Source organism: Cardiocondyla obscurior, linkage group LG17 (assembly GCF_019399895.1).
Source record: "Cardiocondyla obscurior isolate alpha-2009 linkage group LG17, Cobs3.1, whole genome shotgun sequence".
In the NCBI taxonomy this organism is placed as follows: Eukaryota; Metazoa; Arthropoda; class Insecta; order Hymenoptera; family Formicidae; genus Cardiocondyla; species Cardiocondyla obscurior.
The window spans coordinates 97,564-117,513 of NC_091880.1; the positions used below are offsets into that span (position 1 = coordinate 97,564).

Below are 19,950 nucleotides of genomic sequence, written 5' to 3' on the forward strand. Positions count from 1 at the left end.
GTGCCATGCCATGCCGCGCCGTGGCCCCCGGAGCCGACGAGCCGAGACCGCGAGCGCAGTGCGTGCGAGTCCGCCCGCGCGGGACCCGAAGCCGTGGTGTCGCCGGGCCACCGGAAGCAGCGGCCGCCGGAAATGTGCGTGCGCGTGCGACGAAAATCGACGGGAGCGCGAACCGGACGCCGACGAGGACGACGAGCTTGCCCGCTGCAGGCTCGACGCAGCGGACGCAGCGAAAAAAGAAGGTGGAAGAGGCCGCCGACGCGAGTGATCATCGCGCTGGACCCGTCCGTCGGCCGGTCGCGCCGACGGGAATTCCGATGACGAGATGACGGACTGCCGGTGGTCCACGGCGTCGCGAGCCAGCTAGAAGGAGTTGATCTCGACGGCTGGTCCCGAGCAAATCCCGGCAGGCATGAGCGCTGAAGCCCTTTCTCACTCTCAACCTCGCCCGCCGCTCTCGATTGTCACCGGGAAACGTAGGTTCTTCTTCTCTCCCGGTGCCGCGGGGAGAATTCCGATCGCGCGTGATTACGCAAGATTACGACGGTATACCGGGAACGTATTTCCTTACGAGGGCGGGATCGTCACGGAGATTTCACGCGGCGGCACACGCGTGTCTCGCGTGCACCATTAACGTCCCGCCGATCCCGACGCGTCGAGATTAGCGGAGCGCGCGATAACCCGACAGGTGCACCGTCGAGCCCGTCACCCTCGCTCGCGATTGTAATTACGGCGCGGCAAGTGACTCGCGATCTTCTCACTTTGTCGATTACCCCTGTGCTCGAGCTGTGACGCTGCAGAATTTCTCGCCAGGCGCTGTACGAGAACGGAATGTGACTCGGAGAAGTTGAACATTTTTATTTAACGTCCGGGCGATCGGTACGTTTTTCTGTCGCCGGAAAGGGACGCCTCGAGGGATGTAAGGGACGTTTTTTTTTCCTTTATTCTCTCTTTTTCGCCCGGCGACATTACGGATTTCAATCGCTGCTGATTGCCGCCTCGGATATTTTCGGACGACCCTTGTTCGCGATGATGCATTGCCCGCGAACGTGGCGAGCGTGCTCGACGAACGTCCCGCATGGATTCCGCGTGTCTCAAGTATCGGTCAAAAGGTCTCATCTCGCGTGCGGAGTCTCGTGTTGAAATTATCGGTCTCCCTATACCGCGAGATCGCGCATACGGGATTTCAAGAGGAAGAGAGAACGCCCGAGCGAGTACATTTCTGATTTCATTTATCAGATTTTAATCAACCTTTAATAGTGCATAAAAGTTTATTGTTTTATTTTATTTAATTTTTCTTTTTAAATTCTTTGGAGGGAAACCGCACGCAGAAATAAAAACGTCTAGATTGAAAACATTCCTCGCGTTCGGTCGTTAGTTTCGAGCGCCTATAAAATTGTCGTCGAATAATAAGACGTAACTTGATCGGTGAAACCGCGCAGCACTATTACTATGACGGAAGAGACAAGTTATATACGTTGGAACGAAACGGCGGGCGGATTTTCGTCGGCTTTCCGGCGCGATGCGTCGATACCTCGCCGTATGTATCAATTTAAGCGGTTGTAAATGCGCGACGTGCTCCATTTGTCATCGCGGGGATATCTTGATTCGCGCGCGAGATAAAACGGATTCGGTCGAGCCACGGGGATTTCAATCCCAATCGAATAAACGCCGGCGCGCTTTATTTAAACCACGCGTGTCCGGCGCGTTTACTACAAGACGTCAAGCCGCGTAATTCACAGTTCTCGGGGCTATCGGGCACGAAACTTGTCCGTCTTCTATATCGGTCTCCTCGCGATTGTCCGAGTATCCATCTATTAACGATGATGTATCGCTCCCGTCGCTCTTCGCGCCCGCCTTCATTAGCGAATATCCGAAGTGCTGTTACAGAAACGCCGTGTACTCCAAATCCCGTTGAGTTATGCAACTCGCGCGGCCGAGAATTTTCAAGTACCCCGGGAGTAGTATCCGCGGGGGTCGTACATTAAGCTCGTATTTTTACACACGCCGAGAAGTGGACACGCGGGATTAATTTAGCTATTTAGGCTACACGTGTATCTCCACGCGTGAAGAAGGCGGAGGCAGGCTGGTAAAGCGGTCCGCGTTCGCCCGCGGACTCGAGGCGGTGTTTTAAGCAATTAAAAGCGCGCCGATTAACTTGCAATTATTTAATCTCGTGGTTTAATACGCGACAGTGAGACGGAACGGAAAATGTAAATAAGTAAAAGTAATAGGGGGTTGATAAACCGTGCCAGGACAGCCTCCTCTCCCGTCGGATTGTATTCACGTTAAACTTTCTGCAGGACGTTTCTCTCTTTTGTTGGGAAGGTCGCGGCGAATAAAGTCCGGCGAGCGATGCCGGCAATCTGAAAGACCGCGGCGATTACCATCAGCGCTTTTCAAGGTATGCCTGCAATGGCATGTTAAAGGCGCTCGGTTAAAAAAAAAAAAAAAAAAAAAAAAACTCGAAATGGCATTGCCGTGGTCCATACTTAACGTTGCTCTAAAGAACGCAGATGATAAACATTCTGAATGAACTCGGAGGGACGAGGGGGGAAGAACGACGGGGCCGCGGTTAAAAGCTCGATTTATATCGCGGGGATGATGCGGATCCCATTTGCGGATCGGATTTGCGATCTGGTTGCGATTCGATTAAACGTTCCTGGAAACATTACCGCGGATAAACGTCTAGCGATCGCAGCCAAAGTCGAGATATGATCCCGCGCGAACGATTATTTGATTCGCGAAACGATCGCATTTCGTTGAAATTGTTTCCGATCTCGTCGGCTAGTCGTGGGGAATCAAGTTGGAACGATTTCTCACGTAATGGTACCTCTCTGATAACTCTCGTCTGTCAACGATATCCAATTTCTTATCCGAATCTTCGTGGCGACGAGACCAGGGGTTTTAAAGGGTGACACGAAGGGTCCACGCTGCTTTCAGCCATCCAAAGTTTCCGGATCGCGCGCGTTCTATCCCGAAAGACGAAGCGAGCGAGACGCGGAGAAGTCCCTGTAACGTTTCCACAGCGCCTCGCTCGCTTCGCTTTTGCCCCTCAGGTATTCCCGCACGCTCTACGCTGTTTGCCGCCCCGGGCGGCTTTCGCCTCGAAGTGCAGTCGCGCGCGTAAACGCTAAAATAGAATAGCGCGCGCACGTCAAACGGCATTACGGGCCTCCTAATTTCTCGCCCGGCCCGGCTCGTTTTCGACGCGGCGCGGGTGAAAACCGCGTCGTAACGCCCGCCGCGTGCGCGAGAAGGGAGCTGACGGGGGAAGGGGGGAGGGCGGAAGGGTAAAAAGGGAGACGCCGTATCAAAGCGGATGTGCCTTTGAAGTGGCCGGTGCGTTAATTGCCGCCGAGTTTTCGATCGTTTCGCTTACTCGCCGCCGGCCCGTGGCATTAATGGGACTCGGGGAGGGAAAAAATTACGAGAGGGACCCCATCGCGGCGGGTTATAAATAAAGCCGGGGGGGCCCCTCGAGCATTTCGCCGAGACTTCGCAATCCTCCGTGCTCGTTGTGTATCCGCCGGTACCACTTGTCTCACTTATCATCCCGCGATACTCCCTATCGCTCAGCCGCATCTGGAAAAAGTTTCTCCCGGCTGCGTTCGTATTTATGCCGCGCGTATATACGTTGCTCATCTCCGCGCGGTCAAATAAGAAAGACGGGACCGCGGATATCCGCTACGTCCGAGAGGGAAGAGGGTGAGGGGGGTTCGGCGGGGGAGGCCACGAGGACGCTAATGTTCAGGAATTAACTTTATCTGCGCTTAGCCATCGCCGTGCGGAGATTAGCAGGAAATTGATAGCTAATTGGCAGCGCGAGGAGTTGCATAAATTTCGATACGCTGGCTCTGCACTCGTTCATTTGAAAATAAAATCGCAGGCCGCGACCGCAATTATACATGCAAATCGAGATTATTTATAAATTACAACGCGCCCGGGATTGATTAACGGCAATGTGGTCTCGCGTATCGCGAGGAAATCGCGAAACGGCTTACTGAACACGTCGCTTTACACCTAGCGCTTTTGCAAATATTCATAGGCAGCTGGAGCGTGTCTCGGTCCCCATAGATCTTTTTCTCGGAAGGATTTCAGGCGGTGCACCTGCCGACGACGCGCGAGAAGAACCACCGGGGTTAACCGGAATTCACGCTACCGACCGGGAGAATTTTTGTTAATGCCCAACGCGAAACTGTTTCTTTACGTTTCAAAGCGCTTGATAATTTTGGCACGTTTCAACGTTTCTCTCCCGCCTCTCCCCTTCCTCTCCCTCCCCCCTTATTTCCATTTCCACGGCTGGCCCGTTAAAACATCGGCGGGTCGCTCGCGCCGAGAAACAAGTGTAAAATGTTTTATTTTCCTAAAAACGTTTCAACTCTAAAATGGTTACGGCGGGGCGCATCTTATCTTGGCACGGGACCAACAGCACGAACTTTGCCGAGTCGTAGGGAGCCCCTTATACTTTCGAAACGTACGGCAAAGAACCGTCGCGGATACGCACGCGGCGATACTTCCTCGGGAGGGGAAGCTGGAATCCACCGCGAATTATCAACTTGAATCCGGGCGGTTCGAGCTTGGGGTCGTTCCGCGAGATGATTTCGCTTGGCCCGCGTGCCTTCTATCAGCGGCAACCTATCGGCGGCAGCCTATCGACGACCCTTCACCTTGAAAACGGACCCCGGGGTCGTACTTGATCTTGAAATCGCACCGGGAATTGAATCGGGAGTAACGCGAGCTCGCGATTAGCAGCGCGGGAGTCCGTCGGGCGGAATTAATTCGGCTTTTACACAGCGGGGCGCGTAATCGGATCTTTTTCTCGCCGCGATCTAAATCGATTTGTCCGCCGCGTAGCGCGGAAGACGAATTGATCTCCTCTGACGGGTCCATTTCGAAAGCTGCACCCGAGATGCACTTACTTACTTCGCCGTATCTGGAAACGGACGGGCGAGCCGGGGTAAATTCTCGTTACATTTTGACAGATTGTTTCGCGAGGGAACTAATAAGCGAGGATCCTTCGTGAATTCCGCGAAGCCTTCTTTCTGACGCATTCGGTAATAATCGATTCGTAATGCGCTAGAAATATTTGCTGCGTTCGCGAGCGTGTACAGAAATAATCTAAACGCGCTTTGATTTTCTTTTTTCTTTTCTTTTCTTTTTTTTTTTTTTTTTTTTTAAAGAAGAAGAAAAGTTTTAAACGCCCGGTCCTTTCGTGATGTATATCAATTTCATTAAGTTCGCGGGGAGACGACAGTTGCAGCACAGCGAGGCCGGGAAGCAGATATTTTCGTACGCTTTCTCCGAAATTTTCCGAGACACGTCACTTTATCCGCTCTCTTCTCGTTTTATGAAAGAGGACGCCTTCGAATTAGAGCGTTGGATTTTCGATAAAACAAATCATATCCGCTCCCTTTTCTCGACGCTTAAAAAAAAAAAAAAAAAAAAAGGCGAAAAACGCCGAGGGATTTACGGCGACTTTATTACGGCATCAACATGCACGGCGGGACGCGAAATACGCGAAATCGCGGGAACAGGGCGCGTCGTAAAGATTTCTTTTTTTTTTTTTTTTTTTTTCGCACTTTCACGGACAACTCTCCGAGAATATCGCGGTACAGATTTTGGTAACCCGCGAAAGACGCTTCGCTCCGAAGTGTCCAATCGGTATACGCGGTCGTTTCGTAATTCACTCGCGCGAATGACAGCAAGGGGGAGCCATAAAATGCGAACGAGATTTCAAGCGAAAACTCTTCTTTTCAGAATACCCAGGGGAGACCGTGAGATAAGGTATTTTAGGAGCTCGCATATCGCCGGTCTGTTCCTCGAGGGCTCGCGGAGATGAGAGAGATCGACTAATCCTGCCCGTGTCACCGCGAGAACCGAGGGTGTCACGCGAATATTTGTGCTGACTCGAATGGCCCAGATTAGAAGTCGCGACACGCGAATAAGAATACGAGAAGAATGTGCGGGAAGACTACTGCCGTAGGAACACCGGATTACTTCAAGTGGCCTGTCACCGCCGATCGCAAAGCGATTCGGCGATCGAGGGATCGTCCGCGCGGCCAGCTTTTCCCGAAGAACACGCTCGTTCGTTGAATAGAGACGACGGAGCGATTGCGAGAGATACGGTTAAATACAAGTAAAGAAAAAAAAATTAAAAAGGAGAAAGAAAACTGTCCCGCGTTTCTTTGCGGGGGGGAAAAAAGTGTGAGGCTGACTAGCGTTGTTCAGAAGATTCGAATGCCAAAGACGAACAGTAATCGATACTTAAGAAAACAGTATTTATAGCAGTAAGGATAAGATTTAGGATAAGGCTTAAATCGTAAGAAGATGATATTTCACAGTTCTCGATCGACCAAAGATAATACATATATGCGCAGATAAATATATATATATATATATAAAATGCCAGAGTAATTATTAAAAATGCAAATGAAACATATGCGGCATTATATTTTTCGACGAGCCGAGATATTTTTTTGCTATTCAGAGAGGGACCGCAGAGTTAATAATCGAAGAAATAAAGTGATAAAGTGAACACGGATCTCTTTATGGGAAGTTGTTGTCGAGTTTAAAGTACGAACCAAATATCAAATACCCGCGATTAATAATTTTCTCTTTTTAAGTAAAATCTACGCGTGCTTTCGGGACTTTTGCTTCGAGTTGCGGGACTTGTGCTGTGCTTGGACAGTGAGATAGTCGACGAAAAGCAAAGGTCCCCGACGCGAAGTTCTACAGAGACGTTAACCTAAGGGGGAAAAATCGCCGTGACCCGGCGTGGTCTCTGGTTTCTCATTTTAGTACCAAGATGTTGGACATATTTCGCGGTCTGAAGAGTCTCATAAAAATCTCGCACATCCACATCGACAGCGCCGTCTTCCGCCTACATTACAGTCTGACGGTGATATTGCTGATAGCGTTCTCCCTGATCGTCACGACCCGCCAGTACGTCGGCAACCCCATCGATTGCATACACAGCAAGGACCTGCCGGAGGATGTCCTGAACACTTACTGCTGGATACACAGCACGTACACGATTACCGCGGCGTACCGGAAGCGAGAGGGCCTGGAGGTGCCCTTTCCCGGCGTCGACAATTCCAAATCGTATCCCGAAAGCGAGCGGAAGGAGTACAAGTACTATCAGTGGGTCTGCTTCATGCTTTTCCTACAGGTAATCACACGTCGGCCGATAACTTCGGGTCGCTCTTGGTCTTTTGGATCTGGCGTCCCGGCTAATTTATTCTCGCTAACCCGACCGCTTAAGGAATTTTAACTAATACTTTGCCCTCGAACGGAATGTAAAATTTGAGCGCAAAAAAATTAATGAATGCAAATGCATGCGACGAGTGGAATTTTAAGTCGCGGAATAATAATACGTTAAGAGTTTAGATGGCCGAGTAATAATAACACGCTGACCGACTGGGTGCAGAGTGTGGGACTAACGTGATATACGTCGCGGGTGTTTTTGCAAGTGCGGCTACCGCGGCACCACCAAAGCACCACCGCGGATAGCGTATATTCGTAATACGAAAATCCCATGTGAAAATTTATACGCGTCTATTTAACGCCAAATGTAATAGTTCGCTCCTAACTCATGCCTTTCGCGTACGCGTCTATTAGACAAGTAAAACATCAAGCACCCACGTTTAACATCAACGTGCGGTTTGCGTGCGGGCCATAAAACGCACCGGTGCTTTTAGCGCTGCACTCGCGAACGTTACTCATCCATCAATCCTTCCCGCCCGACGACTCCGGGCAACCCGCGCGTCGATCGCCGAAGGCTTTGCCATCTAGTCCATTGCCAAGAAAGAAACCTTAAGCATAACAACGCGCTGAACTTGGTCGTCGAGAGGGGAGAGGGGGAGGGGTTTGCCTACCGTGCGATCGCCTCGATCAAAGGCGATTACGATCAAAAACGGCCGGCGTTGCTTCGCCTTTTCGGCCCCGGAAAGTTTAACTCCGTCGCGGCTAGCATGATTAACCCATCACACGTTACACAACGCCGCGCGTTATAAATTTACGTAACTTGAAAAAATATATATATATATATATATATATATATATATAAATGAGCTTTGGCGTGATATCAAATATGCAAATTATTCGGAAGGGCTGGAACATCGCTCTGAGGTGCGTAATGCCGTTAAGAAGCCTAGTTTTTATTTTTCCTTTTAATTCTTTTATTTTTTTCCTTTTCCTTTTTTTTTTTTAATATTTTAATTAAGTGCCAAACACCTGCCTGCCGATAGCTAATTGTTTCAAAGCTGAGAGAGGCCGCTGTAGGAAGTTAATGGCGCGTCGCGAACACCTGAAATAGCGATCCCGTAGTATTTTCCTTGTGCTCTCGCGCGTTTCTTTCATGCTACTCGCATTGATGTCTCAAAATAAACTCGGCCGATGACAGCCTATCCCTCTACGAAGGTTCTCCGTCTATTTCCTCGTCTCCCTTCGCCGTGTGTTTTTTCGTCCGGCGTCTCAAAGCAAACTGTACAGTTTACAGCGAATAGTCGCCGCTTTTTTTTTTCTTTTCTTTCTTTTTTTTTTTTTTTTCCCCGCCTCTCCCCAATGTATTCCCTTTCGCCGATACACATTTCCCCGCGCATTTCTATAATTATCGTTGAGCTAATTTCGCCGTTTACACCGAACAATGATGCCTGCCCTGCCTATGTATCACGTCCGCCCTTTTTGCATCGCGCCAAACAGACTTATTTTCGTCCTCGGCTAATTATATAAAAAAAAAAAAATTAGCAAAAACTCAATCGCATCTCATTAATTTATTCTTGCTCGGTCACGGAAGAGGAAAAAAGATTTCTAGTTCTAGTTTCTAAATATGTCGCATTACAAATGTTTACACGTCGATAACGACGTCAATCAACGTGCCTGTGCATCGAGATTCTCCGTCTTAATATTAATTTTTAGGAACGTCACGGGTTTAATATATGTATGCCGAGCGTATTATTGAACTCCCATTAATATTCGCGAGCTATCTGTCACACGTGATTTCGAACGCGCTGAATCTTATTGTAATATTAGACCGCGTTGGCTCGCGTTCCGCAAAATGACGGAATCGATCGGCTGTTCGCCGCGCATTAAAAAAAAAAAAAAAAAAAAAAAAGAAAAAAATAGTTTGAAATCCCGCGAGCAGAGTAACGTAAATTAGATTGCGGATAATGTACTTTGATATTTTGTCGATCAGCCTTTCATGCTGACCAAGACATGCAAGATAATATGTTATGTGTTTAGCATCGAGGTCAAGGGATACCTCTCAAGTCCAGTCAGTCTTCCGACAGCTTGTATCCGAGACTCACGTGCGTGTTTCTTTTCCAACTCCATTTGTCGTCTTTAACTTCTCTATCGCATCTGCTTTGTGTCGTTACAACTCGATTCGGATTAAATCAAATTTCATCGCGGAAGCAAACGGAATTATTCCCTACAGTGATGAAAAACGAAGTGAAAAATGTACGAGCGACAAAATGCATAAAAAAAAAATTTTTTTTTATGAATTAATTAATTAATCGTGCGTAAAAAATATACATACATATGTATATATACGACGAAATGCATCTTCTCGCCGACGCAACCGCAAGGAAGAGAGACGTCGATGTATTCCGTTGCACGTGAAAGGGTCAGCGTCGAAGGGACATTATATTCACATATGAAAGACAAATAGGATCGGGGTGAGAAGAATAAACGAAGGGAGAAAAGCAAATCGAAGGGAAGGGAAAAGTAAACAGTATTGTGTGATTTTTACGACCGGCTTATACACCCACCGAAAGTCCATGCGACGTGCACCGCGTCCCTCGATTCAATCTGAAGGCTCGTAGAAGAGCAAAGAGATGAACTGTACGGGTGGTCTACTTTTACGATTGTCGCTGCGCTCCTACGACGCTTTATTCCATAATCTATTTCCGACGTCTGAATCGAAGCAACACCCGGCGGTTGTACTTTAACGGTTAAAAGATGGACCCGAGATAATTAGCTTGCGAGCGAAAGTTAAAAGTTTTGCGATTAGCGATCCTAGGGAGATGTAAATCATACTTTTATTCGATACCGTTACCCCGAAAGTATCTAAATAAGCAAGGGAGTACTAAGCGCGATTAAACATCTGGTGCTCGTCGTGCGGTTCGTTTAAAGGATTTCCAGTAGGATCGAGATTGCTCTGTGCGCAGAAATAGAGCACGCTTAAAATAAACGCCGGTAAAAAGAAAGCGATAAAAGGGGGACCTAAGAGAGAGGGGGGGGAGGAGGAGGAGGAGGAGGAGGAGGAAAGTCGCGGGAGGGATTACCAGGCGACTAGAACAAAGTCGCCTCTACGTCGGGTTTTAACATGCCGCTAATGCTCAAAATGATCGATCTGTTCGGCTCGATTCGTTCGCTCTTCAAGGTGCACAGAGTTTCCGAGGACTCGATGATATTCCGATTGCATTATCGCGCCACCGTGGCGGTGCTGCTAGGCGGCTGCCTCACCCTCGCCTGCAAAAGTATCTCCGGCTCGCCGATACACTGCGAAGCCACCACGGCCGTGGACAAGGCCGTGCTTGAGACCTTCTGCTGGCTTCACACTACGTACAGCATGGTGCGCGCGTTCAACATGAGCATCGGCCAGGCCGTGCCTTACCCCGGGGTGTCAAACACCAAGGGCGAGGGGGGACACGGGCACGCACCCCACCCGCTGGTCAAGCAGCACAAATACTATCAGTGGGTTATCTTTCTCTTGCTACTCCAAGTAAGAAAACGCTCTTTTCTCATAATCTGCATATCTCTATCGATCGTTAGACTTCCATTTTATGTATTCCCTCAACCCCCCCTATCTTCGTTTAATATATATTTTATATTACGAGAAGAAACCACGCGCGAGCTATTTTTTAAGAGACCCCCGATTAAAAATTGCGAAAAAAAAGAATTATGCAGAGTCGAGAAAATGTAGAAGTGAATCGGTATCGATCGAGCAGCATGGAAATCGGCCCGATGCGTGTATTCGTTTATGCGTGATTGATAATCCTTGTTCGTAACGTCAATACATAAATACAGGTTACAGATAGTGCTGCCTTGAAAATGCATATGTACCTTCGATGCTATCTTTGATCGTACCTCCGCCTCCCATACCTCAAGCATTACTCGTCTTCGCGCACGTACAATATCGTTCTTTTTCTTACTATCCTCTATTTATACGCCCGACGTTCCTACAACTCTCTCTCGCTCTTCGATTAATCGCCCGCTCGCCATTTATTTTGCAATTGATTGCTGCGCACGTTGAATATGTTTTTTAGATCAACGCGCGACAGAAAACATCCAACGGTCGCATGTCGTTCTTACGTTGACAAAGCACGCCGCTAATGTGATTAACATAATTAAAAAATTAAAAAAAAAAAGAGAAGAAGCGCTCAATAAAATTGAAAAACTTGACGCGGTGTACGATGAATGAGATCCTACTGTTTTATTAAAGCTCTGCGGAGGCTGAAAATTAATTACGACGTTACTTCATTGTATTCCGCGTGGAATTGCATAAAGAATCGGCAGCGAAACATAATCATCGACGTTGCGCGAATATTTGCATATCTAAAGAAATTTATGCAAATCTACTAGTTCGAGCACTGAAAGGGAGGATATAAATGCCCTTCCAGCAGGGCAGCATATGTGGCCGCGGCACGATCCCTCGGCAAGGGAACAGAGAAGAAGAGAGGAAGATCTATTTTCGGTCGCGCATTTTCCTTTTCTCTTTACAACGCAGGCGTTCTCCCGCGATAATGCTAAAAGCTGCGAATCGTACAATCGGACTGACATGCGGGTTTATTTTACGTTTCTTCGTAATCTTGTCAAGAGCGAGGTCGGACCACCCATTCCGAAAGAATTCTGTCGTCGATACGTAAACCACGTATACTCTAAACAGTATTGAGAAAAAAGAAAAAAGAAAGAAATAAGAAAAAAAAAAAAATTACGTAACATTTATTATACTTTCCACGCGACTCGGGTGGACCTGTCGAAATTTGTATTCCATAAAACTTATTTTAAAATGTACTTAACTCACCCTACACTTTAAAGTTGAAAAGAAAATAGAGAAAGGAAGAAATATTAGCATCGTATTTTAATTATAGACTTTACGTGTAAAACGATGAAGCTCGCGCGACGTTACGAGATTATTGTTTCGCTAGGGGAACGCTCAATATTATCCGCGACGAGATTTACCCGTCATTTCGCACCATCATTTGTCCCAAAGCCAAAATAATAAGTCGTTTCTGCACTTCTGAGAAACAATGTGGCCGCGCGGAGATGTTAGAGCGTTTTTGGGGAAACCCATTAAAGTTCCGCCGCGCGCCTTAAGCACGTACTTTCATTAACAGTCGCTCGGGCTTTGCGTAAATTGCAATTTAATTCGGATTTTCTGAACGCCCGCCAACACGTCGGCGAGGGGGTAAACGCGCGACCAGCGTACGTATCTATATTCGATCGCGTACTACGGCAAGCACGACCCGAGGCCCCTGGCGATAAGCCAGAAAGCTTTATATACCGTGAGAAAGGGTTTACTCCCACATCGCGGTCTCGATAAGTGCATTGACATCGCTTCGGAAATTCTAATGCGCGATCAGTTTATCTCGATTCAATTAGCTTCAGATTACTCTCCCCCTTTTCCCTCTCTTCTCTCTCCGAGCATGACTATTAATCTACAAGATATTCCGCGATGCTATCGAGTAAAAATATCACGGGAAAATTAATAAAATACCGAGATAAAGGTAGCGATATAAAAATTCGACGACGACGCAGCTTTCGATCCGGGATACCCCGCTCGTTCTACTTTAAACGTTAATCGTTAGGCGCTCGTTTTTTAATTCACACGCGAATTCACGATAGCGTAATATATGTATAAAAATATTGTAGCGAGATAAAAATGTTGTCAAATACACTAAACCTTTCGACCGAACTCAGATTAGTTAACGGGATAAAAATTTTTTTTCTATCCGGCAGATTGTCGGGCGCGAGGTACTTTAACGATAACTTGTTTCGCGGTTACGCGTTTAGATGTAAGTAGATACGCCTCTCACGGGAAACACCCTCGGTGATATATCAGCGATCGGTATTTATTCACTCGGCGCTTTTCTCGCAGGCGATTCTCTTTTACACCCCGCGCTGGCTTTGGAAGGGATGGGAGGGTGGCAAGATTCATGCCCTCATGATGGATCTCGACATCGGGCTCTGCTCCGAGGTGGAGAAAAAGCAAAAGAAGAAGATGCTACTCGACTACCTCTGGGAGAACCTACGGTTTCACAATTGGTGGGCATACAGGTACTACCTATGCGAGGTCCTCGCGCTGCTGAATGTAATCGGTGAGTAAGCCCGGACTCGTTTCTTATTTTTTTTCTCTCTTTCTTTTCATTTTCTTTTCTACCTTAGTCCGCGTCGAGTCAATGTTTGAGCTGCGAGGACCAACAACGCCCGTCCCTCGTCGTGACGTAACGCGGGCGCATTCCGGATTTCGCGGACCCGTTAGGCGGCGAACGTCACCGCGTATCTTCCGCTTACCATCGATAAACATAAACCAGTTGCGCGTTTGAGAATGGTATTAAAAAAAAAAAAAAAACGTTTCGCTTTCGTCGCACGAGACGCGTACACGTCCGCGCGGATGACACGGAAGTTGGGGTTTCACGTTTCTTTAAAGCCAGAGGCGGCGCGACGGTAAATTTGAGAAGTGAAAAAATTTCTACGTAAAATTGAACCGCTGTTAAAGATCTTGCTTGCGCGCAGGAATTTAATCCGCTTTCGTAGCGTGGACTGTGGAATTTAACGAGCTATCTCTAGCCTATCGGTGTTAATTTTACAAGCACGCGCTGTAAGAAAAAGGAAGGCGTAATGAGCGGCGAATGAATGAATGATTCACCGTAAAAGTTGGCAGCGATACAGCTGGCCGACCTCTCGCAAGCTCGACTACCCGATTTGCTATGAGATAGCTCGTCAATTTTATCCGGTGTCTATCGTGTCCCAATTACAGCGTGATATGATTATCAACGGAAATATATGGGAATATAATCCCTCGTATGATTTAATTATCTGGGAAAGCTCTACAAAATTATATGTATTAATATTATATATTATATAATTTGGCTTAACGCAAAGTTACGATGCAACGTTTTAGAACTCGGGCGCGAAATTGGTTTAAAAATAATTTATTTCTACGTCGCGATTCGTGTGGGCTTTGTTTGTCGGATTTTTTTATTAATAATTTTAGATGCTTTTTATTAAATGTTATTGGAGAAATATTTAAAGAGCTATCAAGCGATCGGTATTGTACGCATTATGATTTAAAATTGTAAAGCAACGAGCACATTTGTCGCAGGTCAGATGTTTCTGATGAATCGTTTCTTCGACGGCGCTTTTTGGACCTTTGGCATCGACGTGCTCAGGTTCCTCGAATCCGATCAGGAGGATCGAGTGGATCCGATGATTTACGTGTTTCCAAGAATGACCAAATGCACCTTCTACAAGTACGGCGTCAGCGGCGAAGTCGAGAGACATGACGCCGTCTGTATACTGCCTCTGAACGTCGTGAACGAGAAGATCTATGTCTTTCTGTGGTTCTGGTTCCTTTTCCTCGGCGTGCTCAGTCTCCTCACGGTTTTATATAGGGTCAGTAATCCCGGGAAGACTTTCCCTTTATTTCGCATTTTTAATCTAATACTCGTAATCTTTTCAATTTTTAAGCATCAGCTGCATATACTGTCTTCAGAATAATAAAATCTTATAACGTTAATTTTTTTCTTATTTCTTTTTTTTCTTTTTTTAATTTGTTTCGCAGATCCTAATAATATTTTCGCCACGCACGAGGGTTTATCTACTACGAATGAGGTTTCGTTTAGTGCGGAGGGACGCCGTGGAGACTATAGTGCGCCGCAGTAAAGTCGGCGACTGGTTCCTTCTCTACATGCTGGGCGAGAATTTGGACACCGTGATCTACAGAGACGTAATGCACGAGCTGGCGAACAAGCTCGCCTCCAGGCACCACCACGGCGTGCCGGGAGTGAAGGGCGAGCTTCAAGAAGCCTGATCGAGGTGAGCGTCTCTCTCCTCGTTCTCGTTCACCGCTCGCGTAGGTGTCCGCTGAATAACTTGCTCTTTATGACACTGGCATTCAGGAACGTATTGAATTCTTGAGCGATCGCCGGCGCGCATCTGCTGATCTGCCTACGTGATATACGCGCGCTGGATAGCGTTCGTGGACGCGCGCTAGGTAGATTCGCTTCTATCACCGACATTACCTGAGCCGCGATATTGCGGCACGATCGACGTCGTGCAAAAAATCTTAATTTCATACAGAGAGCGTACGTGCACTTTGCGGAATTCTGTTTTTTTTTTCCGATATACATAAATAAGCCTGCAATTTTACTTTTTTTTTTTTTTTTTTTTTTTTTTTGTTTAAAAATGTTAAAAACAATTTTTAAAAAAATTCTAAAAAATATCGTAGATCGTATACAATATATCTTTTACAAAAATCACCGATATTTCTATTTCGAAACCGGTCGCGGAGTGATTTTGCCTTGAAAGGAGCTGCTCGTCGGTATTGTTTAGCAATATAACGGCAAGTATCAGACGATCTGCGCCGGCCGCATCGCAAGAAAACGATGCCGCGTCAGGCACGTGCGCGTTCACGATTTCACCTGCCACAACTAAAAGAGCGGCGTAGAAGACGCGTGTCCCGGCGCGATGTCCATAGATCAATTGACCGTGTCCGGCGCAATCTACGGGGATCGCTTGATGCGCGCCATGAGTCGGACGATTATTGTTGCAGGTTGCCTCGGAGGGTCGGCACGTTCGATTCGCCGCTGCGGCAGCCTCGCTCTCTGCCATCTGCATCGCGCGGCCGTCGACGCATCCACGAACGGCGCGGGACGTGCGATCGCGGCCGGAGCCTGAGAAGACGAGCCGACGGGCCTTCCCCGAGGATTCGCGGCCCCGGCCTCACCAAGAGACGCGTTTTTCCCTTCCGCCGATTGTTGCTCGTCGAGCTCGAGGCGATGCGACAGCGATAGCTAGGTGCCCCCGCGCGCCCGCGAAGATAACAGCCCGCTGCGAGAAAGAGGATGCACTTTCGCTAGTCATCCTCGAACAATCGGAAAACCGGCCGCGGTTTCGGCGAGTTCAGCGATCCCGGTGCTGCATACGCGACCGGCGGACGTGCACTCAGAGAAGACAGCGGGGATGCGGATTATAACACGTATACTTTCGACTTTACGAAATTGAGCGTCTAGTTCTTACGCGTCTTACATTCGCTATGTATTTTTATGATCTACGCGCATTCCATTATGATGTAAACAGATGACATCGCGCGCGGTATTTACGTTTTAAAATTTTTTTTTTTTTTTTTGGGACAGGAGAAAGAAAGAAAGAAGAGAGCCTGCCTTCATGTGATTTCTCTTGTACGTTACCCGTATCTATCTCGCGTTTCTACTTTCTAGGAAACTTAAAACGCAGTGGAGCAAAAAGGTGTACCCGGTCCACGTCTCGCAGCACAGGGAGTTGAACTCGACGAAATTACATACCGGTTCAGCCGGTGGACCCGCGAACGAAAAGACAGAGACAGCGATGGAAAGGACCAAAATGATATCGCCGACATTTCTGCACTCGCCAAGAAGACGCATCGTCCAACCCCCCTGACAGCGACAATCGTGAAAAGACACTTCGGAAACGGCGTTTCGAGTTTCGGGATATATCGCACCAGTCGATCGACAAGACAGAAAGCGAAAAGACAGAACTGCGAAAAACATGCCGGACGATCGAGCGTATCGTCGCACAAAATATCCTGCTTTTGATTAGCCAATTTCCAAAGCTCCTCGTCGAGGAACGTTTACAAAGTATCGGAGAACAAGGGACTTCCTCCTGGAAAAATTTCCGATCTTAACTCTACGAATTATTTTCTTAAAGAAAACGACGAAAGTAAATCGTGCCGATACGCTCGGGGTCCGTAATGTTTCGGGATGCGAGGTGTAATTTATGCTGCGTGTAATTTTTTTCAAACTTGGATCGCGTCGCGTTTCGCAAGTGTAAGTACTAGATAAGGGAGATAAGAAGGCGATTGTAACCATATACTTAAAGATTGCGTGGCCGTGTCCCGGCCGACGTTACGTCGATCTCTTTTGACGGCGAGTTTGGTTTTCAAAGAATATATTTCTTTTACTCGAGCCGTTGGTACAAGAACGTAATATTGTAGCCTAGTCGTAATATTCTACGTAATTATTGACCGCGAGCTGTTCACCTGTTGATGAAGAACACACTGCCACCGATCAGTACGATCGACTTTGCTGTATGTCTTCGTTCTACTTAAATGAAGACGGCATATAAAATAAAGGTATGTTACTTTAAAACTGTAAGAGTTGTTAATTTTGTGATATCGATTAATGATTCCAAAGTGCTATAGCGTTTTTTTTAAGTTTATCGCGTTGTCTAATTCTTCATTTTCTTTCTTTCTTTCTTTTTTTTTAAAATTAATTAATCTTTTTCTTTAACGTTTGAAATTTGTAAACCGCTTTTTGTCGATGCCAACGTCAATTTTTAAATAAGAGTATTTTATTAACGCATCACATTTACGAGCACCTAAAAAGCGTTAATTATTTTCATTTAATTAATAAACAGATTTCTTTTTAAGATGAAGAAACGAAGCTTTTTATTTCACTCCCCAGCTCACGTACTTAGACATTTCCTTCAATTTTTTTTTCTAAGCTTTCCTTGTTATTTTCTTTATGATTAAACATTAATTATATGTACTATGTTGAATTAAAAAAAAAAAAAGAAAAAGAGAAAAAAGAAATACCGTCTCAGCGAGAAATAACTATAAATTAAGAGCCACGTGTATCATCGCTTCAAATATCCGCGATAAATTACGATCGTCTATTATTTCATTTAGAGGTCCGTTTCAGGTAAAAATTTCGCATGGGAGGGCTCGTTTCGTCGGGATGATTTATGTCCCTTCGAGCGCAGATGATATTTAAGACACGCGGTACCGCGTTCGAGTACACGGCGCGCGGAGGATAACGATTTTTGAACGACTTGGAATATATTCCGTGCGCGTCGCGCGGCAGAGTGCGATACTCCGTGAGAGCGCAGCGCCTCGAAATGTGCGTTGCCATATTCGGGAATGCGACGGCGAGAGAGGACCAACCGGTCCGTTGCCCTCCTCTGCCAAAGAGTTCGCCCCGGACATCGCAAAACTGCCCGGCCGCGGGCGATACCGGGCGATAAAGTCCGCGCGAGAAGTTGGACTTGGTCCGAAAATCGAACCGAGGGAACGTTTCGCTTGAGCCCCAATTCTTTCGGCGTTCGCTATCGAGCGTGTTTCGGTAGGTGCTAATTTTTCTGTTTTATTTCGAGAGAATTCGAAACCTCTTTTTCCTTATTTCGATCAACTTTTCTTACGGCAAGGTTTCGCTTTTAATCCTGTCAGTAGTCATAGAAGAAACGCGCGCGATGTATAAATTGCGCTTCTCAGGTGTCCGCATATTATTCTTTCTTCCGCCGAGTAAATTTCGTGTCTCTCTTAATTGGTCCAAGGACGCCGTGCGCGAAAGTGAAGGGTCATTGCGCGATTCGGGTTTTTAAGCATAATGCGGGCGACGTAACTTACGTCACCGACGAGTGACGCCAGTAAAAGTAAATCGGCGATACGCGGGGAGAGAAGAAAAAAAAAAGAAAAAGGCAGCGGTGCGCAAACGGTGCGAAATCCAACGCGAACGTGTCCCGCGTGCGTCGCCTGCGTACACCGAAGATCAGATATGGCGTTTTCTGCGGCGACAGGGGCTAGCGTACGTAACCCTAGGAGGCAGAGGCAAAGGGATGAGAAAACGGGAGGAAATCGGTCATCGGCAATCCGGCCGGCGCGGTACACACATGAGGCACATGTGAAACTCGATACACACGACTCTAAAGTTACGTTCGCTAGCTGTCGTCGGCGCAGCAAACGCCATATCTGCTTTCCAGCGTACACCGTGACGAATATATGCGGGAAAACACTAACGGTGGATCGTGAAAGTTGCGGGATTCTTCGTGGGATTCGAAAGCGGCCGATGAATTACGACGGGAGGAAAACGTACAAAAAAAAAAAAAAAATAAAAAAAATAAAAAATAAATAAATAAATAAATAAATAAATAGCGATTTAGCGATCATTCTCGCGGTATCGGAGAGACTTTCGCCCACGCGACGTCCATTCTCGCGGAAGCGCTTTTTAAAGGGAGCCCAAGTCGGGACGAGTCACGCCGCATAATCGTTATGCAAGAATGATGCTGCGTATTCTAGATGATATGTCAGTCTTGCGGCAGGACGCTGGACGGAATTTACGATCCTCGCGGAGCCGCCGGCGGCGCGGACTCTGTTAAAGCCCACGTTTCAGCGACGCGACGCGCGGATTAATTGACTCGAGGAAAAGCGACGGGGCCGCTGGCCGAGAGGGTGGTCCAGAAAATTAATCGATTTGCGCCGGGCGGAGGAAAATCGTCAGCTCGCTAAACGCGAGGGAGCTCGAGGCCGCCTGCGAGAAATTCGAGCGAGATCACCGGGGATGAGTTGCGCCGAGCGAGAACGATCGGAGCTCATCCTCCTATAGCGGACGCGTTTCGCTGACGGAGTTTCGAGTGGTCTTTCCAGTTTGCAGCGCGACCAAAATGGCCCGACGGTATTCATTTCTCTCCTGCCCTCTTTGATCTTTCTTCGTTTCTCCCTGCCCGCTGCCCGCTGTCCACGCTATATCGCGGGGTTCTTCTCTCGCCGGGTATCTCGCCCGTTCTTTCCCTTACCCCGCGAATCTTCCGTGTCCGGTCACGCCGGACCGTAAATGGCGAGCAGAAGGCCTTGGGCGCCCACGCCCCCGCGTTCTCTCCTTTTCTCTCCCTCTCTCTTTCCCTTTGTTTTTCTTTTTCTTTTTTTTTCTTCGTCTCTTTCGCTCGTCCCTACACCGCGGATCATCGCGATCC

General features: G+C 47.4%; 1 protein-coding gene across 1 annotated transcript; it reads left to right on the forward strand.

The window, feature by feature from the left end:
* Positions 1–266: 266 nt before the first annotated feature.
* On the forward strand, positions 267–15,383 carry Shakb (shaking B). The gene is made up of 5 exons (XM_070668206.1): positions 267–476; positions 5,761–7,171; positions 13,103–13,322; positions 14,330–14,619; positions 14,789–15,383. Exons 2-5 carry the CDS (start codon positions 6,809–6,811, stop codon positions 15,035–15,037), a joined length of 1,122 nt encoding a protein of 373 aa, XP_070524307.1. The 5' UTR covers positions 267–476; positions 5,761–6,808; the 3' UTR covers positions 15,038–15,383.
* The last annotated feature ends 4,567 nt before the right edge of the window (positions 15,384–19,950 follow it).